The sequence below is a fragment of the Chelmon rostratus genome, chromosome 6, assembly GCF_017976325.1.
Source record: "Chelmon rostratus isolate fCheRos1 chromosome 6, fCheRos1.pri, whole genome shotgun sequence".
NCBI classification, from domain to species: Eukaryota; Metazoa; Chordata; class Actinopteri; order Chaetodontiformes; family Chaetodontidae; genus Chelmon; species Chelmon rostratus.
Genome location: NC_055663.1, coordinates 18,429,369 through 18,452,273, shown reverse-complemented (window position 1 = coordinate 18,452,273; position 22,905 = coordinate 18,429,369). Strand labels below are relative to the sequence as shown.

At 43.1% G+C, this 22,905-nt stretch overlaps 2 protein-coding genes across 4 annotated transcripts; one reads left to right on the top strand and one right to left on the bottom strand.

Annotated features, from left to right (window-relative positions):
- Nucleotides 1-1,104: 1,104 nt before the first annotated feature.
- kcnc1b (potassium voltage-gated channel, Shaw-related subfamily, member 1b) lies at nt 1,105-10,989 on the top strand. Of its 3 annotated transcripts, none has more exons than XM_041938385.1 (4): nt 1,105-1,668; nt 5,410-6,325; nt 6,968-7,141; nt 10,880-10,989. In XM_041938385.1, exons 1-4 carry the CDS (start codon nt 1,105-1,107, stop codon nt 10,987-10,989), a joined length of 1,764 nt encoding a protein of 587 aa, XP_041794319.1. The 3 variants fall into 3 exon arrangements, with proteins under 3 accessions (XP_041794319.1, XP_041794318.1, XP_041794320.1); XM_041938384.1 differs by lacking the exon at nt 10,880-10,989 and adding an exon at nt 8,208-8,347; XM_041938386.1 differs by lacking the exons at nt 6,968-7,141; nt 10,880-10,989 and adding an exon at nt 8,183-8,347 and having other exon boundaries at nt 5,410-6,303.
- Nucleotides 10,990-12,518: 1,529 nt separating this feature from the next.
- On the bottom strand, nt 12,519-22,237 carry sergef (secretion regulating guanine nucleotide exchange factor). Its single transcript, XM_041938396.1, has 11 exons — nt 22,188-22,237; nt 21,773-21,911; nt 20,879-21,031; nt 19,284-19,378; nt 19,057-19,117; nt 18,859-18,972; nt 18,684-18,746; nt 17,813-17,971; nt 17,545-17,711; nt 16,087-16,123; nt 12,519-13,671 (listed from the first exon to the last, which is right to left on the bottom strand). The coding sequence occupies exons 1-11, from the start codon at nt 22,227-22,229 to the stop codon at nt 13,490-13,492; spliced, it is 1,212 nt and encodes a 403-aa protein (XP_041794330.1). The 5' UTR covers nt 22,230-22,237; the 3' UTR covers nt 12,519-13,489.
- Between the last annotated feature and the right edge of the window lie 668 nt (nt 22,238-22,905).

The window sequence follows — 22,905 nt, the reverse complement described above, 5'->3', positions numbered from 1 at the left end:
TCATGGGCGGATCTGCGCGTTCATGTCTCCAGGGTCACACCTTCTCCAGCCAGCTGTGGGCGAAGATGATGAGTCCCCTCTGACCGACCGTAACCCAGCCCCCCCGCCCCCCCCAGCGACGGCGTTAAGTGAGGGGGACAAGGAGACAAATTGTGCAGCTATGACAATTTCATAATTTCAACAGCCTTAATTGGAGACTCTGACAGCGTGTTTTAGCAAATGCGGGGTCCTCCACTGGGCATGCTCCATCTGATGTGAGAGAAGAGCTGGGCACCGTGTGAACAACAGGCAGTTTGGGCGTTTTTTGAGGAGCTTCGTCGCCCTCTCATCTCTCTTTTTTTCTTTTTTTTTTTTGAAACCACGCAGCACAGAAAACACTATTTTGGACTGTGTGACTGTGGATGTTTATCTCCTCGGCGATGCTTTAGTGAAAGGGAAAGTGTCTGCGCAGGAGGAGCATCTCCGTGCTGAGACAAAGACCTGCTGCACGGCGAGCGGTCAGTCGCAGAGAAGGAGCGGGCTGAGCGTCGGTGTGAAGGAGGTGAGTCTGCAGGCAGCAGCAGAGGAGGGACTGAAGCAGCGCCGAGCCTCCATCAGGAGCTGCCGGACAGGCGCTGTCCGCTCAGCACCACCGCAGTCACCTTGCTGTGAAAGTCATAAACCTGCTCAGGACTGATCCCGATCAATTACCGCAACTTGGCCAGTCCAATGAGCTGGGCTTCTTCTGCTGGCGGGGGGCAAAATCGCCAGCGTTTGTCCTTTAATCTCGACATCTTGGATTTAGCGACGATGTGACGTCCATCCTTAATGTGATGCCATTGGCTGCAATCGTTTTGGATTTCGATTCTATACCCTCCAGTGAGTCTGGCGGCTGTGCGCTTTTATGATCCTCCAGTTGGATGGCAGGTGCTTGCAGGGGATACATGCAGCCTGATGCGCGTCACGCATTTCTTTCATAGCTGGTGAGAAACGACAGTTTGAGTCTGAGCCTCCCTTACATAATTGTTTCCTTCAGTCTGCTCACTGCTGTGCCGGGCTGCACGGTGCGCGTAGACGTACCTTTGCGATGAAGGGAACTTATTGGAGAAATGCCTAGGGGACGCAATGGGCCTGAGCGACGACAAGGATCGCATTGTGATAAACGTGGGAGGGATCAGACATCAGACATACCGCAGCACCCTGCGCACTCTACCTGGCACCCGCTTGTCCTGGTTGGCCGAGCCTGATGCGCCCAACCACTTCGACTATGATGCCAAGATCGAGGAATTTTTCTTTGACCGCCACCCTGGCGTTTTTGCACATATCCTTAATTACTACAGGACAGGTAAGCTGCACTGCCCGGCTGATGTCTGCGGGCCCCTCTATGAGGAAGAGCTGGCCTTCTGGGGCATTGATGAGACAGACGTGGAGCCATGCTGCTGGATGACCTATCGCCAGCACCGGGAGGCAGAGGAGGCCCTTGATAGTTTCGGCGGGGGGGGCCTGTTAGACCTGGCGACTGATGATCCGGAGCCAGAGCCGGAGCATGCTGAGGATGATGTGGATGAAATGACAAGGAGGCTGGCGCAGGGAGACTGTCCTGATGCCAGGAGTGGAAGCCTGTGGAGCCGGTGGCAGAAGTATGTTTGGGCTCTGTTTGAGGACCCTTACTCCTCTAAATATGCAAGGGTGAGTTGCTTTTAAGATGTTTCGCCATGCCTTTGTTCTTCCTATTGAACATAAGATTTGAAACCTCATTAGGAGTTACGACAGGCACATTATGGGCTAGAAAATACTCTAAAATGTCTCTTTGCTGGCTTGAAACAGACAAAGCTGCATGGATGGGAATGTGTCTGCCTTTGTCGCTTGATGGTGACACAGAAACTGATGAGTCTGGGAGGGTTAGAGTGGAGGTCCCAGGGGTCTCAACAGCAGGGATGTGACTGTACAGAGAAAGGAGGGAGGAAAAATCAACCAAAGACCTAATCTGTATCATCATTCACATGCAAATCACCTCTCCCACCCTCCTCTACCTCACAGGAGAAGGGAAAGTGTGCCTCTCACAGGTCTTTGGGTTGATATTTCCAGGGCGCACAGATCTCTGGCCAGGCAGCCTCTTTGGCTAAATGGGTCAGCGACACTTTAGGAAACCAGATCTTTGGCACCACCAGAAGTTCAGTGGCAGACCTCCAAACAAAAACAAGGTTGCTCTTAGAAGTGACATTTTTGGTCTTTGTCGTGGGCACTTTTCCATCTGGGCGCGATGCCTATCGATGGTGACAATGAAATGACTTTACACCTTCTGATGTTTTTTTGCTTTTTGAGCACTGGCCCCCAGCAAGGCCGCTGTGCTGCACGCTGGTTTAACAGCTGTAGCAGACTGATCGGTGTAATTAGTTATCAGGCCCCATCCAGCAAGTGTAAACTGTATTGACATGTTCTCACTCTTACAGCAAGCATTAGTGAAAGTGGTTTAACCAACACACACACACACACACACACACACACACACACACACACACACACACACACACACACACACACACTTCTTTAAGATTTCATCTCCTGCATTGAGGAACATTTCCCAATGCATAAAACTCTCAGATGTGTCCTACTTTTGTCAGTGAGTAGGACAAAGCAGAGAGCGCAGATTGACAGAGGTCCACTAAGACTGGCAAGAAGATTAATTAGAACTGAGCCTCAGAGTTAATTACAGCCTCCATTCACAGTGGATACATCAGTGGAAAACCCTTGTCACTGCTTATCACTGTAGGCCTGTGGTTTGCCGGCAACAGTGAGAATTAGCCAATAAGGAGCAAACAGTCTTCGTCCGTCACTCTCCCTCCAGGCCGCACTGTCCCTAACTGTCACAAAGACACATAGCTTACTGTAAGAGATGCTCTGATGAGATGCAGCGTTTGTTTAACAGTTTGAAGGGCGGGATGTTCAGCGAGCCAGCGTGTCAGGAGGCGTCAGCGGTCCACATGAAAGTGGATTATAAGAATGAGGCTTTATCACACTTACGCGTGCTGGCAGCGATGGCGATGTTTGTTTTTCAACTCTTTTGCTAATTGATGCACATAGGCTGGACAAAATAACAAGAGCACCCATCAATTAGGGCTAAGGATTCTTTTAATCGTCGAGACATCTGACAGTTATTGTCTCGATTAATTGTACAATACATTTGGGCAAGAAAAAAGGCCCATCATGACTTTCTAAAGCCCACGTTGACATATTCACACAGCCTGTTCAGTCTGACTAACAGTCCAAAACACAAAGAGACTCAGTTTATAATCAAAGAAAACCAACTAAATCAACACTCATTCTCATTTTACAAACTAGAGCAGGGTCATTTGGGGGCATTTTTACTAAAAAGAAAAAAGACGATTATTAGATTGTCAGCATTGTTGATTTTGTGTTCACCTAATTCATCTGCTAAAGGTTTCAGCTCTACGGTCAGTTAACCTAAAATATAGAAAATCCGTTTTATACAGGTAGACAAGACTCTCCCAAACTAATCTGCAATTAACTAAATCAGCACAAACCAGCTAAATCTAGGAGTTTTGGGGCCCCTGAAGGTTCAGGCCCCGAGGGAGGTAATCCAGCCTTTGCTGCTGATTCCAATCTGTTTTTATCTGTTAGGTTAGTAGTTTTCATTGTGGGTGAATTGTATTGTATTATATTCTAGGGTGTACTTGTTATTTTGTACAGTACATACTGTAGAGGGGGTGGACAAAACAATATTATGCAATCCAATACAACAACACCTCGTGCACTGTACTAATGTCTCAAAAGTCCACACAAAATCTCCCTCAGACCAACAAAAGATGAACATTAGCTTGACAAAGACATTTTTAAGTAATTCTTCATTTAATTGCATTAACAGTCAAGTATGCCTTTTGCCCACACATTATTTGTGAGTTGAAAAGATGGACATTTTGTGTTTTCCACAAACCCATTCCACATATGTGTCGATTGCAATGATTCTCCATCTTCATCTTCTGATCTGATCAAAACTGGCGTCTTCTTTGTTCTGTGTGAGTCGTGTCACTGGACAAAGCGGACAGCCCCGCTGACAGAACAGAAGTCAGTGTCAGTGCTCTGGACCATCATACTAACATGGATGGGAAGCAGACAGTCATAAGCAGCAGTGATTTCCTCAGCAAAATGCGATGAATTGCCAGTGATGAGATGATATGATGAGGGCCTGTCTTCCATCTCGTGCTGCATGCCTGCCTTAGTGACACACTGCGAATGGACTTCACTAAGACGCTGCGTTTGTTTGCTCAGTGGAATATATGTGAGGCTTCCTCGTGCCCAGACATGCCCCACTCCAACTACACCCTGATGCCATTCACCGCCCCTCCTCGCTGCTTAACAACGCTGTGCATTAGCGTGAGAGGCAGGACTGAACCGCACTTCCTCTCATAAAGACATCTTCATGCATGAACAAACTGCTATTGATCCAACTTTGGTGATTCATAAGATGATTAAGTAGCTATCCACTCTTCCTGTCTGGCCGTTTGTCCACCGACTCTGATCTATCGACTTCAGATTCCCATTGAAGATATGGCTGCTTTTCCCCATTCAAACTACAGTACGGCGCATGGGCAGTAACCCACTGCGAATCAGTGCAGAACGATCAGAGCAGGATAACATGAGGACAGGCTTGCAATCAATACCCACGAGAGAATACTGTATCTGTTACACCCATCTAGTATGCATCAGAAATATCAGGGCCTAAATGTGACGAAATGTGATCATCTAATCAATACACCACGAAGGCTAAAGTACACTTTTGCCATTAAGGGAAATATGGGTTTCTCATAAAAGTGCGTCCTCGGCGAGCAAGCCTCTCAGCTCACTATGATTCCCAAGAGTTCATCATCATCATCATCTGGACAGTGTGACCTTGTGCAGGGAAAGACCTGCTGTAGCGATGGTGCTGAAGGGAAGAGCCCCGGCTAAATTTAGTCACGAGGGTTGACACTAATGTCCTGTCCGCTGCTGCCGCTGCCGCTGCTGCGGCTGCTGCCACTGCTGCTGCTGCTGCTGCCTTTGTGTAATTCTGCATGTAGCATACCCTTGAAAATGCCATGACCTTGAGATACAGCGGATGGACGAGAAGCGGGAACGGCGAGCTCGCATTGATTGTCCCTTTCACAATGACACCTCTGAATCAAGACACATAGAGAGCAGAGAGAGAGAGGGCGGAGTGAGAGAGTGTGTCACTACTGCTGTAACTGTCAAGCCAGATGCCACTGTCTCAGATAATAGATTGAATCGCATTGTGTCGTGCTCAGAATTGCTGCTGGGGCGTTGCACTACATTGCATTAATTACTGTGCCCATTCTCCTCTCTGTCCTTCTTCCCATCTCTCGCTTCCCCCTCCATTTCTTTTCCTGCGCCCTGTGTATGTTTCCCGCTCAGTGGGTGGCTCTGGCCTCGCTGTTCTTTATCCTGGTGTCCATCACCACCTTCTGTCTGGAGACCCACGAGGCCTTCAACCCCATCATCAACCGCACTGAGCTGGAGGTGGTGGACAACATCACCGTGGAGCACACCTACCAGGAGACTGAGACTGCGCTCTACCTCACCTACATTGAAGGCGTGTGTGTGGTGTGGTTCACTTTTGAATTTCTAATGCGAATAACTTTCTGCCCAAATAAATGTGACTTCATTCGGAACGCCCTGAATATCATCGACTTTGTGGCCATCCTGCCCTTCTACCTGGAGGTGGGCCTCAGCGGGCTCTCTTCCAAGGCAGCTAAGGACGTGCTGGGTTTCCTGAGAGTCGTGCGCTTTGTGCGGATCCTGCGCATCTTCAAGCTGACCCGTCACTTCGTGGGACTGAGGGTGCTGGGCCACACGTTGAGGGCCAGCACCAACGAGTTCCTGCTCCTCATCATCTTCCTCGCCCTCGGTGTCCTCATCTTTGCTACTATGATCTACTACGCTGAACGGATTGGAGCTAACCCCAACGACCCTCGAGCCAGCGAGCACACGCACTTCAAGAACATCCCGATCGGATTCTGGTGGGCCGTGGTGACCATGACGACCCTCGGATACGGAGACATGTACCCTCAGACGACCTCCGGCATGCTGGTTGGAGCCCTGTGCGCCCTGGCAGGTGTGCTGACCATCGCCATGCCCGTCCCTGTGATTGTCAACAACTTTGGAATGTATTACTCCCTGGCCATGGCAAAGCAGAAACTACCAAAGAAAAAAAACAGGCATATCCCTCGGGCTCCCCAACCAGGTTCTCCAAACTTCTGCAAGTCAAGCATCAGCTCCCAACCTCAGAGCCCCATCGCCCACGACGACGTTTTCGAGATAAAGTTTCAAGGTAAGAAACAAAGATGACACATATTCCGACGAATTGTTGTCTCATCACTTCTCTGTCCTCCTGAAACAGCCGCACCACTATTCAGCCGTTTCATTGTTTGTCTGTCCCCACACTTCAATCAGCTGAGGATTCAGGCACGAGATTAAACAAATGAGTTTCTCACTGACGACGATCAATAAACTATGTGATGAAAAGCATATTTTACTCTGGATAGGAGAATAGAGAGACCGTGAGTAATCCTGCTATTGATTTTGCACTTCTTAATTCAGTGATTCACTCCGCCTCTCTCTTAAGACTAACTGAGAGGCTGTAATCATGTAATGCAATGTTAAGAACATGTAAGTAGAGTCACTTGATTTCCTCTTGAATTCCTCTGGTGGCATTAGTGCGAAGATGTATTGACCTCTGATAGTTTGTGCTCAAAAACAAATAGAGGAACAGAGTGCAAAGCAAACATTAGACAGCAGCCATACAGCACATACGGTGGTTAAGTTAATGCCTTTGTGCATTCAGGTTGTACAGCGCAAAAACTGAAGATATATTAAAAAATGTGGCAGATAAATTCTGAAAAAAAAGGCTGGTATATGAAACCAGATTTTTTTCCCCCGTTTGTTTTTGTTTTCTTTATTGTTTTCTTACAAGATTCCAAGCTGAACGGTGAGGCAGCTAACGCAGCTCTGGCCAACGAAGACTGCCCTCATATAGACCAGGCCATATCTCCGGAGGAAATCTTCAGCCCCACCGAGAGAGAGCGGCCCTGTTTCCTGGTCACCACCGCTGAACGCCCCAACCACACAGGGGGCAGAGTGAGGAGGGGTACGTACAGTAACAGCCAATCACAGGCCCCCGTAAGACACTGACACCCTGTAGACCGTAGACAGGACACGCTCTTTTTTCCCCTCTTTGCTGAGTGTTACGCCTCAGTTCCTCACAGGCACACACACACACACACGCACACACACAACTACAAACCTCTTATTACAACCTTCACACACTTTCACTGCAGCTGCTTCTCCTCAAGCCCTTGAGGAATTGTATATATTCCAAATCACAACAGCATCTGTTCAGGCCAAGCACAATCGCCAATAACTGTCCACATCTACATAATATATTTTTTGATACCATGCATAATGTAATACCCCTATTTCTTTACAAGTAAGAAAGCTATTTTCAAGATTTATATGATCTAGAATGTGTTGTCTTACATGCCTAAGAAAGTATTTATGTGCTATGCGTGTACCATGTATGTATATGTGTTTTAATGATAAATACCATGCAGGATCCTGACTTATGAGTACATTCCTCTTGACCATAACGGTGCATGAAGTGTCTTGCTGATGGGTGCTATCAGTATGGTGAAGGAGCACAACACAAATGGAGGAAGGCTAAAGCCAATTTATTATTATTATTAATATTATTAAGAGCCAAATTCTAATTCACTGGCTTTTACACTTTAAAAACGAGGGTCGAACCCTTTTGTTTATTCTGTTTAGTTAGTTACAATCTCCAAAACATTCCTGTAAGAAAGTCACGTTAGTCTCCAGCTGTGTGTGCAGCCAGCACATGGACAGCGAATGGCGTACAATATGAAATTCTACCTGTAGCTGAGAAAACATTCCCCACCTGAGGTGCCTACCTTTTCAAGTCTTTTATAGTGTTATACTCCAAACCATTCCAGTACCACCCGGTGCATGCTGTTGTACTCCTGATGCACTCAATGCATGGAGAATAATAATCTGACAAGTCTGTGTTGACCTGTTTCTTTGGAGACAAAAACAAGAAAGCAACAGGTGTAGTATTACCAGTGAGGAAACACCAAAACACTTTGTCATGGATTCAGTGCTGCAGTGTACTCAGAACGTTCTCTGTTTTTCAACTGAAGGTTATGAAAAGCCTTGGAGCCTTAACAGCATGTCTGGCATGAGCGGGGATGCCTCTGGAGTGTCCTCAGTGTCCGCCCTGCCCTGCAGCCCACCCTGTCTAATGCAGCACTCACATTCTCCCATCCCATCCATTATGTAGCATGGTTGAGTAGCAGACACAATGCCATTGGAAGGCCAGTCCACACTCCTCCTTCTTATCAATCCTGTCAGATTTTGCTTTTACACTTGCCTTCCCTCCTGCTTTCTTTCATTTTGATTTTCTTTATTTTTCTGGAAAACTGTATCTAACTGTGCTTATACTCAAGCTTCCCAAGTGTTCTCCTTGGGTGTGTCATCATATCCTAGACTAGAAAACATTGGCACATGCCACTCTGCATGGGTCACCTCAGTTGCAGACAAAGCACTCTTCTACTTCTACCACAGGCTAACCCCACTCTTTCCTTCTGTTTACATCATTGCCTGTTGCTCTGTTGCTTTTGATCTCGCATACTCTTCTGCCAATAACTATTATCTCATCTGCTTTTTACAATTTTGTGAAAGAAATTTTCATAAGATGTAACCCCCTGCTGATAATATGCTGGACATTAACTATAAATGGCTTTTAAACATATCCAAAAGGTATCATTGCCAGCTGTTAAGGAAACTCCTCTCAAGTGCTTTGTACGTTGCAAAGTAGAGACGTTATCATTCTGAAAGTGCAATCCAGACAAGATTCAATGTTATCTGAGTGGCCATCAAAAAAAAAAAGAAAAGAAAAAGAAATGAACATGATGTTCATGATGTCCAATGCAATATGGAGATGATGACAGTTCCTATGATACTAGTGATGAATACATCTAATGTCAACAGAACTAAAACTGTTTGTTCATTTGCATGAACTGCATGAGAAATTATGTTCAACAAGAAGCTAACTGTATCGCAGTACCTGTAAGAAAAAAAAAGACTTTTTCTTTCTAAAGCTTCTAAAGCTTTGTCATTTTTTATGCATTTTGAGACAGCTTTACAAGAGACTCAGTCATAGCAGAGATTTTTATGTAGCTGCCATTCTTTGCCTTTCCCCAAATTCATATATTTATTTTCTTGTATTTATTTGACTGGGGCCTCCGACTAAAATAGTGTGATTTAACTTGAACAATTTGTCATAAAGCCAACTAATGCTGTTATGAGCATAAATCGTTTTTATACAAAATATATTAAAGTGGTGGTTACGCGTTTTTAAATTGCGTCAGTAGTCTGCAGCAACTTCTATGACTGCTGTGATGCCTAAATTAAGGCAAGACTCAAGAATTATAAAACAACGGTGCCTTCATACCTGGTGAGGCAAAGTAAAAGTGAGTAATAAATTTACATGATATTATGTAAGTGCTCCCAGTGTAGCATCAATACACTTTATACCATGCTCATAACAGTGTAATGAAAGCTTTATTTTATAAGGTGCACCTTATACCTTTTGCACCACCTACGTACCCGTAATCACTTTAAAAACACCCTCTTGGTTATTGTTGTTACACCATCAAACACATAGTAGGATTGAACCTTTAGAGGGATGCACAGCTCCAAGAAGGAACAAAAAAAATACTTTATAATCTCCACCTCAAGAAATTTTTTGTATGATAAAGCACAAAATATCATTAAAGGGGACCAGAGCCAAAATATATCCAGTTATGATCAGTCAGAGATGTCACGATGGCTCCTGCAGTATGTACGTCTATTGATTTAAAATATCAATAATGTCACTATTACGTGTATTGATCCTGTCCCAATTATTATGCACAATTCTTTCAGGGCACTTTAACAAATATTATGTTGACCAATTAGAAATGTTAATTTTTAGAAGAAGATACAAGTATCGCAACTCATCTAAGTTTTGTTTTTATTCTGAATGAACAGAATTTTTACATTTGGAGTCATGTCTCTTGTGGTAATTAATGGACGTTATATATTAAAAAAAACAAAAAACCTTGTGAAGATTTGATGTTAAGAGATGCAGGTGAATTATATGCTCATGCAATTCCAGTGGAGAAAAAAAAAAAAGTACAGTGCGACACAGTCTGGGATGTGGGTCTACTTGGGGAAAGGTAAATGCATGTATTTTACATTTATGCAACAGAAAAGTATTCAAATAAAATATGTAAATATAAGTCCTTGCATGAAATAAATTTTATACACAACGAGCGTTTAGACTCCGTTTTTATTCAACAGCACATGCATACATACATCCTTCCTTTCCCACTAGCTTACAGCTAGTGCTTTCAACTGCTGTTTGACCCTCTGTCTACCTGTGTCCGGGTCAAAGAGAGCATAAAAAACGAGGTGACTGTGAGAGCATGACGCAAAGTATACAAACGCATGACAATGACCGAACTACTGTACATCAACCTGTAAAACGCAGCATGATTGGGGCATGTTTATTAACCGACTCAGAGTCCAACCTCTGCACACAGACAGTACATCGTTGTCTGATGCCTTGGCTAAGCATGGGAAATACATGGTAAACCTGTGGCTTACCATGCGGAACTAACGGAGCACATTTTCTTTACTCTCCAAGCTAGTGTCATTTCTCTCCTCTCCCCACACCTCCAGAGGTATCCATCATCGCCATCATTTCCACCATTATACATAATTTGTGTAATAATTTATTTTTGTTATTGTTTTTTTTATATGTTTATAGAGACCCAGCGACAGCACCGGAGCAGACAACCAACAGAGTCAGTTTGTGTTATGAACCATGGTGTACCAACCACTATGTGTATGACCCATAATGGCCCATCACCCACCTGATAGTCCTGTAGCATTGTTGTGTGTATTACTTAGTATTTTTAAATGGGTGTGACAGTGGCAACCTGTACATCACAAACTCAGCATAGATGTAGCACTGAGGAAGTTTTGTTGTCAAGCCTTATGTAGGTCAGTATCTGTGACTGGTTACTGTGTTGTAATTTGTGTGCCTATTTTTGGTGTGTGCCAGTGCTGTAAATACGCTTTTATGTGTGCTGAAGTTGTGTGTACCAATGTTTTTGAGTGATCATCAAATATTTGTGTGCTTCTTCTGTTGAAAGAAAAAAAAATGTTGCTCCGATTATAATCACCCCCTCCAGCAAAAACCTGTCACTTGTCATGTCAGTCAGACTAAACAGTTGAAAACACAGTAATTAACTTTGCACTGTCATGGTCACATCTTTGTAGACTTTTGCACTGTTTTGCACCAGTGAACTTTTAACATTCCTTTTATATGTTTTCAGGCATCAAAGAGATAACATCTACAAAAAATGAAAAAAGGTCATACTTGAAAAACAAAGAAACAAAAAAAACACCACTCTTACCTTGTATTAATGAGGCATTAAAATGGTTAAATGTGCTGTTCGGAATTGGCAAATAATTAATTGATGAATTAATTAATTGAATGCTGACATATCTTCGCATGTAGCAACTTTTTGATTAATAAAGACAACTTATAAATTGTATAAAATACATTAACTCATATCACAGCTCAGATGATTATTCTGTAGAATATTTTAATTGACAATCATGTAGAACTGGATTATTATTCTTTTTCTGCACACATGCATATTGGTATATTAGTATGTAATACTAACCAATGCCACAACATTATTCATATTGTACCGGACAAGTGCCTCTGTTATAGAAATTCTACTTATCATTCATCATGCTGGTACAGCTCAACCAACATGATGAATTAATGTACATTTTATTTTAGATTAGCCATCCATCACTCCATCAGTTCAGAACTCAAAAAGCACACAGATACAATCAGGACCCCCGTATGGATCAGCTTCTAAAGGCAAACAATGAAAAACATAAAGGAGAACCGTTGAGTACAAAGTACAGCTTCATTGTTTGTGTGGAAAAGTTAGTGAAAAGGGACCAACTTTTTACCAAACAACTGCAAACACACTGCCAACAGCCTACTAAGATCTGTGTGCGGTCAGGTACAGCAGATCTGAATCTGCCAATAGATCTGAGCACAGATGGGGGGACAGTGTGCTGGTCATTGTCCGTTAAGGAATTAAAAAAAAAAAAACAAAACAGCTGTGATCATTAAATGGAATCAATAACACAACTAAGAGGCAACTAATGTGTGCCGTTTAGTGAGACGAGTGTGTGTTTTGAACACTGTATTTTGTGGTTAGCTATCTCAATATAAGGTGTTCAGTGATCGCTTTGATTGGTTTGTTGTTTAGGGATTTTTTTTGTGTCTTTTTTGACCAATACAGTTCAGGCTTGTACAATAAATAGTGATAAATAAAAAAAAAAAAACACAGAAATTATCATTTTTCAATGTGTTGATTTATTTTTTTCAAACTAAACAAGGTAAAAGCACATTAATTTAACTCATGCATAATTCAAATGACACAGAGGTTTCTATATATTTAATTTGCAAAAAACATAAGAAATAAATAATTTTCAATAAAAATGTAATACATTGCAAAGATATGATCCATGAGCCTTTCTGAATCCTGCCATTGCCCTTGACCGCTGCACTGGCTTCAGACCTGCAGCTGGTTCCCGCTGCTGCACTGCGGGCGCCCACAGCTTATAAATATGTAAGTTGGGTCAAACGCAGCGGACAAATTTTCCCCAAGAGGGATTAAAGAAGGATACAGTATAAAAGTGGTGCAAATGAGACAAACAGAACATCAAAAAAGATGCACACTGGCAAGATTATAAATAAGTGATGGACAGTTGCCAAAGAAAAAGAAAATACTGTACTGTGTGTGTAAGTGGTAAATCACAGAGATTTTCAGCACGAAGTGCAGAGATTGACTGCCTTCTGACACTCAAGATCACCGCAATAAAACCGCTGACATGGGAAGATAGAGCTATAGCACCAGCCTAGCCAATCCCTCACATGATCCATAACGGCTTCATTCAGGAAGACAAACATGGCAGGTGGACCAGGAGCCATAGGCATGGCCATGTCCTGCAAAGCCAACGGCCCCCCTGTCATGTCCATCAAAGTGATGGGCTGGTCAGAAAAATGATGGCCTCTGTCCACATGGAACATAACTCAGCCTTTGTGCAAGCGCACAGCAGTATTTATGACAACTGCAATTTGAAGTCTGACCTTTCCAAGCTCAGGTAGCCTGTTGGTAGGTGAAAGTTACTGTATATTCAAAAGGCACTTAAAATAATCATGCAGTATGTAGGCCTAGCAAAGCACCAATAAGCCACTATCAGTCGGAAACATGTAACTCACAAAGTGAGTTTTTCTAGTCTCCGACTGCCTCATGTTCAATAAATGTTCCTGCTCCGATGCTACTTAATTGGTGCAGTGTTGTCTTGAGTCAGTTGTTGTAGCGCACACTGCCATAGAGTGTCCGGCTCCACAGCCAATGAGAAGAGGCCTGAGACCAGGAACCAGCTGTGGCTGAAAGACGTCGGTTTGTGAACCGTCTCCACACATTCCATGTTCGTTCCAGCCCCAGGAGAGGAGACACCCCCCTGAAAAGGAGAGGGGTCATGGGTCAGTGGAGCTGACAGGAGAGAGAAGGGGCTGCAGCACTGCACCATGTAGGATAAAATTAGCAACCTGAGGGAAAAAAAAGGTCTGGGTGCAAAAAAAACAGAAAGCGCACACACACAACCACACACACGCAGCCTCTCTGTTCCCAACACTGACACTCAGCCAGTAATAAAGCCTCCCTGCTCTTCACAGCTGGTGAGGTGTTGGTGGGTGTGGTCAGGTCTGCATCACCGAGGAGACACGTGCCATGGCAACACAGTTACCTAATAGGCTCCATCGCCATGGCAACAGAAGCGAGCTTGCTTTCTCAAGGGTAACACATCTTCAAGCTTTCCCCATCCTGCAGCTGTGTGTCTTTCATGCCGTCTTTTCATTGATTTCATCGTTGGGGTTTCTTTGTCTTTCTGCGTTTCTAGCTCGTCTCTGAAAATCAGCGGCATCACATATTTGGATTCACCAAGTCACACACGCTTTCACCAGTTCACAGACCAAGATATCATGCCAAGCAGCTTATGTCAGTGTGACTTTCTGCCAGATATGGTTTATGCATTACAAACACACATGTAGCTCCGTCTTTACAATACTGCATGTACTCATAACTAGACTATATTCGTCTCCATCTTCGATTAAGGTTTTTCAGTAAAGGTCCTGGTTCTCATTTATTAGTGAGTGCAATGTGTTGAAATGTTTTACTCTTTCTAGAAAAAGCATGATTTTGGCGCTGTGCTTAATTCATGGACTCACTGACTGGAGTACAGCACATCAGTGTTTCCATGGCAACAAAGTGCCTGCACAATATTCTGCACAACAAAGGGATCAAAATCAAGACACTCAAACATTGCGATTTCCATGTAAACAAATCCTGGCATTCGAATTTACATTCGTTGGTTTATATCTCACGCCTTATTAACGACACCACAGCGGGGCAATCCGCAGGAGGCGCCTTGTTTTTTACCATGACTTACATCATACAACAGGTCTAAGATAAAACAGGATCTGAAGGTGTTTGTCCTTTTACGTTCCTTTTAAGTTCGAAATGTTCACATTAACAAAAATCTTTCCTCAGATTGGATGAGCTGTGCCCACAGCGTCTTTGGCCTATCTCCCACCTCTGACCACCGATGATGAATGTCATACATGAGGAGCACTTCCTCAGGTGCAAACGGGCAAAGGCTGAGCAGGCAACAGATATCATGAGCAGCATGCAGTGCTCTCCGTTCCTTTCCGCCTGACCTACTTCAGCACCAGAAATAGCAGCACTCAGGTCTCTGCTTCCAATCCTGTTTTGCTATTTCATTGCTCCTACCACCGCTCTCGAGACAGGAGGAGGAAAAGAGGGGAGTGTGGCACAGGAGCGAGGTGCATGAGGTTCACATGAGCTCTCCCTTTACTGCTTCTGCTCTCTCATAACATAACTGAACTTCTGAAAGCACAGAGCAGTGCTGTCATTATGATGGACAGCCTGCGTTAACAATTTCCTTAATATAATGGCATATCCAGTTAACTGTTCAAATTGGTCAGAACACTGAAAGTGGATGTCCATTTAATGGCAGCGACATCCAGTGTTTCCTCTCTAATGGAGCCCTGTGGTCGTGTTTCAATGTTCATCTGCCGTATTTATATTCATGTTGATGTAAAAAACTGGGCCACTGTTCAAAATTTAATGTGAAAGACTTTACTTCCAAAATGTTTTGTGGTGCAAGTCTGTGACTATGGGAAAGCTACTGGAAAGACTTTTGGCAAGCCTGGAAAGAATAAAAGCACATTTGATCTCTTTGTAAATCTGATGAGGAATCATAAACTATGGACTGCGATGTCTATGTTCTGTTGTGGATAAAGGGCAGCTGCTGTCCAAACACTCTGGAACTTAAACAACATGCCTGTAAATGTGTGTGTGTGTGGTTAATTCAGCTGTTTTACAGGCCTGTTCTGGTAATTGCTTCTGTCAATGATACCCATCTATCTGTACTGTAATTACTTCCTGATGCAAAGGCCACAAAGCAATGAGCTGACCTCAGAAATCCTCTTACCAGAAGGATTAATATTTCAGTTTGATGTTTAACTGTAATGTATTAGACAGTTCCCTTACTAACTCTCTGGTACAGAAAGGAGGATGACTTGAAGCAGTTTAGCCTCACCTATGTCTATTCCCTATTCCTTAATGTAGTTAGAGCCAGAGTCATGTCAGGTCTCTTGTTTCAGCCACTTGAACTCTCTGAAACCAATAAGTTCAAACTATTTCTGCTTAATTTTTCTCTCCCCAAACTTACTTTTTCAGTGCAATTGTGTATGTTGTCAGATGTTTAGATGCTTATCTTTCTCGCAATAGGGCAGCTTTTGAAAATAACGTAGAAAAAGAAAATGTAATGAAACCATTGTGAGAATACACTCACCTACAATGGCAAGGTTATGTTCAGATCCACACGCAATCTGTAGAGAAAAGGATTTAAAAAGTGTTTAAATTGCATGATGAAAGCAGCCAATTTTAGGCCTGTAATATCCAAGAATTGTTATGCCAACATGGATGCTGAGATGCTTTGTAACCCAATCTGCTCTGGAACTGAAATAAAATGCCATGTGCCAAGATGTAGTCATCTAACTTTTATTCAAAACTGCACACACAAGTGCACCCAGCGCAAATAACATTAGTGACGATTTCTGCTGTATGCATTAGACGCTCCCTCGCTTCACAGTGCGTCATCAGAAAGCAGAGCAGAAAACTGCGACAGAAAAGCCAGCTCATTCATAAAAGCTAGAACACACTGTTGGGCTGTCTGGAGGAGTTAATGCAACTGTCTCCAGACAGCTGTATGCGCCTGCCTTTGCGGGAAAAAGCCATTAAATAGTAAAAGGTTTTGCTCAGCAGTCTTTCCCCTTCAAAACTGCTACAGGACTTGAGGGGACACATCTAAATTCTGAACCTGAAAACGACAAAGCTTAACAAGAGTGAAAACATGAGACAGAGCTCTCTAGATGCCAGTTTAGATTGTTAAAGCTTTATTGCTAGCAATAAAAGTCACTGAATTGTATAGATATGCTCTCTAATATAAACTGAACTGCTTTCATGAGGCAATGTTTTTGATACATAGAAACACATCCATTGATTCATGCACTGCTGACAGGTTAGAATTTGTTACTCCAGTAATGTTCATAGGCCCCATAAAAGTGTGACAGTTTACTAAATGTAGCCTCTGTGGGTGTGTATGTACAGTGTTCGGAGGACTAACATGATAGGGTGGGCTGAGAGATTCATCGTCCACTCAGCTAATCCATCTTGCCTTTAGCTTTACACACGCAAGGTGACTGCACCTTGACATACGCTAGCGCTGCTGCAATGATCTGTGCGCTGCGGAGGAATGATCCAGAGCTTGCCCTTGTGCGTCCCTGACATCCGCTTTATTGGCAACGATCTCCAGTCATACAGCTGCCATTAAGACTACAGGTTAACTGCTGCGATCTCGTGATGCTCACACATAACTGCCCTTTTGGGAGAGGAGAGCTCTGCCTTCATTGAATATAAGTGGCCCTCTGGGAGTGCATGTATGTGTGTGTGTGCTCTACATGCTAGATATAGTCATGCAAATCATTAAGAATCTAGTCTTAGAAGGCCTGGCCTTCCTTCAGTGGCGCTGTGTTTCATCGCATACAAAACACGGCCTGTTTTTATTAGTGGTTGTCTGCTGCCCCCTGCTGACCAAACACAAACATTTTCTGCTAAAACGTGAGGATGAAGGCCACAACAGTAAGAATTAATACAGTGTATCTACTAATCACACTTAATCTAAAAGGCATGTAGAAATGTCTGTCATATGTCTTCTAGGTCTTAAGTGTCAAACACTCAGAAGTCTAACCTGAGTCGCTCCATGAAGTGCTTTAACGTCTGCAGGGAGGCAAGCTTCCTGGTTTCCACCCTCTGCTAAGGGACCCGCTGACTGCTGCTCTGGGGTCTGACTGGTTGATGCTTGTCGGCCCAGCTGTCCATAATCTCCTCTGCCCCATGTGAACACTCTCCCAGTCTCTGAAACGGATGATGACTTTGTTTAGATATGGCAACTGACCTGTTATATCAAGATTAAACTGGTGAGCATCACAGACATAATATGTGTTATCATATCTCACCCGTTTGAGCAACAACGTGTGTCCAGCCGCTCCACACATGGAGAACTTTCTCTCCACCCAGCAGTGAGCGCTTCACAAGAGTGGGAGAGGACAGGAAGGGCCCTGTGGTGGTTAGCTGGCCGTGCTTGTTGCTTCCCCACACAAACAAATCGCCATCTCCTGCATACACGACAAGAGCGACATTACTCCTCATCCAGCAGAGGCAGCAACAGAAAGAGCCGAGCAGTAATTGAGTGCTGCTGGTCAACTAATTACAGGACAGAAGGGAGGCCAGACAACATATCAACAGTGAAGTGGAAAACAACTCGCTGGTACAACCTCAAAGTGTAAATGGTCCCTGAGGGCCTGAGCAGCAAATGCAAACACACCTACTTTTAGAATATAACCTCTCTTATGTTTATCATTTGTTCTTTACATCATTCAGTGAGACTATACACGTAGTAAAAACTTGAATTATATAAGGGGAGAAAAGGGGGAATTGGAGGGCAGTAATGGGAAACATTGGTCTGCAAATCAATCTGTGTGCTTCAGTCTCTTTTTCTGTTAGAAGCTCACTGTCCTCAATCTAAGAAGAAGCATTTCAGCTGCATAGCCCTGGAAAATTTCCAGCCTCATATATTTTAGAGTGCACTCTGGACAGTTTGGAAATCCTTTCCTATGGTTTCTGGTGCCAATATCTTGCTGGGATGCCTAAATCAAAAATCACAATGCAAAGCCATGCTTCTTTATTTTATTTTTTTTTACAGTGGGCTGCTACTGTAGTGGATCTGCTGCCTTGTTTGTTGCCTGACTTAACAATCTCTTGCAAGTCAATCTGGAGCCTCTTAACACAGTAGCAGAATAATTATCATCGTATATGCTGGTGTCATACCTGTAACGCACACGCAGTGCACTGCGCCTGCAGCTACCATGTGTGAGGCCTTCTGATCCAGCCCTGCAACATAGGTACAAGAATCTTGTTGTATTTGACAATCATCAGAGGCAATAATGCCTAAAAAATTGACTTCTGTAAAAAGAAAATGTATTCAGTACAGAGTGTTGCTCACCTGGCACCAGAGCGGGCACCGCAGAGCTGAGGTGCAATGGGACAGGGTGTGGACTGAGTGCTCTTCTCGCGTGACTGAAAAGACCACTTCCCCACTGATATACGCAGCATGAGTCTGAAGGCAGAAGAGAAAATTAGGATTTATGGATTGACTGCTGAATAATAAAAAATAGCTTTTGTTTTCTTGTTGGAAACTTACCAGTTACAGCTAGTGAGTGTCTGAGTCCTGCTGCTACACTCACCACTGGCTCCTTCAGACTCTGAGAACAAACAGCACAATGACATCTGTTTAAAACAACCAGATCGAACTGATCATAAGGTGAAGTTGTGGCGGTTTTGATCACTCAGGATTGATAAGATAAAAGCATGGCAAACATCAGAGTGGCTATATTGTGTTCCTAAAATACACACTGCTCATGTGCTCACCTCCACAGCCTGTAGCTCTGCACAGTGTGTGACTGTCTGACCAACACCAAGCTGTCCAAATGCATTGGAGCCACATGCCAGTACTCGACCACAATCTGTCAGTGTGACATAAAAAGAAAAAAAAATATCTACAAATACAACACACTGAAGTTTTCAACATTTGGATGGATGGACGGTAGCCCCAGGTTCCCTCTATCATTCCCATTTTTAACAACATCGTGCTACGAGTTCTGGATAACTTCCTCAAGCAAAGTCTGCAAGATTACAGATTTAAGCAAGGTGTGGCCTAAGGGCAAAACTAGTCTTCATGACAGCTATTTCTGGTCTTAGGACAACCCTGATCACCTGGAATGTGAGTGTAATACTGCATTCAGTTCATACGTGATGAAAGGCAGACGTGGTTATGGTTAGAGCTGGTTGCACGGGGCTAAAAAACAATATGCAGTGACAATACAGTCCTGTATTCTTATTTCCTTGGTGGTGGAACTGGTTGACCACTAGAAGCCCATTTATAGCCCTTTGTAAAAGTTTCTGTGATGTACTTGTGTTGTAGCTGCTGAGTTAGTTGCTCAGAGAGGACGAGGCTCTCCAGTGTGTGTATCTGTGGGGGAGTGTCAGCATGTAGCCGTAGCCCTGCTGTTTAGCATAGGATCATTGTCAACGAAACAAATGAAGTCTGATGATGCTTCAACAGCTGTCAAAAACACAAGCCTGAACCATTTCCCCACAATCAAAAAGTACTAAGTAGGGTGTTTGCAAAAAAAAAACCATCAACTCCTGTGAACAATGAGTCTCAATCACCTATTATCATCAATATTAGAAAATGCATTCAAAGACTCTGACTCACGGGCCGGGGCAGGATCAGCCCTCTGATCAGTGAGCTATAATGTTCTTTTTTTATATATAAATTCCCTGATGTCTCAAACAGTTTACTCTGTGTCAGTAAATGGTGCATTTAGCCATTTTCAACCCATGAAATGCCGATTTTCATAAATTTGGTAAGAAATTTCAATATTAACACCAGCACTGGTGTGTTTCATCACAGTACACTCATATAATTTAGTTTACAGCTCAAAAAACATATTTAAGTACCTCTTTGAGTGCCAAGCTGAATATATCAGCGATTTCAGAAAAATGAGACTCCCTGTCATAATTACAAACTGGATGCTGGCATGAATGTTTCAAGTTGGAAACTGGTAATTACAGTACTTTCATATGACATAAATGCGGTCTAAGTCTGTGGGTCTGTGTCTCCAAGTCTTTTGTCCACTTACTGCCATCTACTCTAATGTAGCTGCATTCTTGTATATATCAAACAGTTAAAGCAATTTTACCCACTGATCTATTGCACAATACCCCATTACTAACTGAAGTTGTAAGTTGTATTTTCTTTAATATAACTATTAAATTTTTGTCCTGTCTAATTTTTGGCACCTGTGACATCCATATTTTCCCAGAAGGATAAATAAAATGCCATCCAATCCAAAAGAAACACCCTGAGGAAATACTAAATTCTCTCACATCAAACTATCATGTCCTTCTGAGTCCACATGTCCACAAAAGAGCATCAAATCCTGGTGTGAAATGGGGCTCACCAGTGAGAAGAAGAGTAAAATCCCAGCCACAGGCTACTTTAGTGACCCTCTGATTCAGGCTGGGACAGAGTTGAAGAGTTGAGATGTCTGTATTGTGACCAAGTCCCAGCTGGCCTCTGTGATTCTGTCCGCACACAAATACCTCTCCATTCTCTGTCAGGCACAAAGTACACCACAAACATTTGGGAACCATGCAAGTTATTGTTAGTACGCTAAAAGTAACAGAAATATGCGTTTCAAACATGGTTGATGCAGAGTTGGCTATTCATATTCGAAACATTTCAGTTAGACAGTTACTTGCAGCAAGACAGATGAGGCATAGATAAAAAGAGAGAACACCTGCACACAGACTCCACACCATGAATGTATTTAGAGGTAACAGACTTAATTTTTTTTTTTCTTGGTTGTCTTTTATCTACAACCAATATACACAGAACTATAATCCTACTGAAGTAACATGAGTAAGGGTAGGATAGAATCAGTTTTCTTATGTCTTCTATTTTCTACACAGTAGTTTTTGGATTTGTATGTGAATTTTGTGTGTTATCCAAAATTACACAGATGTGCATGTTATAATTGATGATTTTCTTCTGGCTGCATATATTGTTCCTGAAAAGTGTATATGTGTCTTGCTGTATATTTCTGATGCTAGACGCACAGTGGTGTCTGATCCGTAGTGAGATGTCTTTTGGAAATAAAAATAAACCAACTGGCTAACTGGTTTAGCTGCGTAAACGCAACAAAATTGACAATTAACGTATTTTGCCAGGAGGGGGCGCCAGGTGATACCGGTTTCGTTTAGACCCCCTTCACATTGCTGAACACATGATATCAGTCGGACAGAGGCTTGAATTTATGAGGAAAAGTGCAGCTTCGGAGCAAACAGTAACTTACCGGTGATAACCACGGAGTGACCCCCGCCGCCGCTGAGACCCCGTACTACCTTGTTTTGTAGAGCAGCAGTGTCAGAGAGCCGGGGATCGGACTGGTCCTCCGCGTCTCCCTGTCCCAGCTGCCCGTAGCTGTTGGCTCCCTGGTAGACATTAATAACCAGTACTACATTTTACGAAACTATATATGTAACTAGTATAGCTGAGGTAACCGTTAACCAAACTTTAATGGCTGTTTGTTTTCGCTGCACTTTGTTCGTTGGAGGTAGTTCGCTGACTGTTAGACTGTTAAGCTAACGTTAGCAAAAGTGCTATTTTAACATTCCCCACTCCGCTGGTGGTGAGTATTTGAGATAATTCAACTACACGGCCAGATATACACAACTTACACAATTTAATGGTGAAGATAATACACTTACCCAAGCGTGTATACAAAACTCCGGCCGCGAGCTCGTTTCCATGGAGTAAGACTGCCTAGTTACCAATGAATACAGCAGGATTTGCGACACTGTCGTGAAGCACACTGTCAACGGAAGTGCTGACCAGCTTTTCATCATATTCTGTCTGCGGAATGGTTGCGGAGACAGATAGTTTTAGCAGTCATTTTTATGATTTATGTTTTTTTTTTAATGAAAATACACCCAGTAACCATCTTAACATAGTCATCTGACTAAAACTCTAAAATATGTGAATGGGGTGGAGAAAATATCAAACATTTCTCAGTGTAAGATTTCACAGTTCAGCACCTCCAAAATGATCAGAATGTTGAATTAACGTCTCACAATTTTAAGAGAATCTGAAGATTTCTCCTCAAGATGGAGAGAAAGACTAAAGTAAAATAAAAACTCTGGAGGTGGGGCATACAGTAGAGGACCCTTGATTGGAGATTTTCTGCATTCAGACTGATCCCATTAGGATGTTATATATCCCAAATAAAAATTTAACACTAGTGTTTAAGAAACCAGCTCCAAAAATTGATTTTTTGATTGAGGGGATGAGGTGATTTGGCCATCAAGTCAAAGGATGATTATTCTTATGATGTTTAATTTAGATTACGCAAACTCTAATCTGAGCATAACTATTATCATCACTTTCAGGGTCGTCACTGTCATCATTCTGCATCTTCATGATCATCAT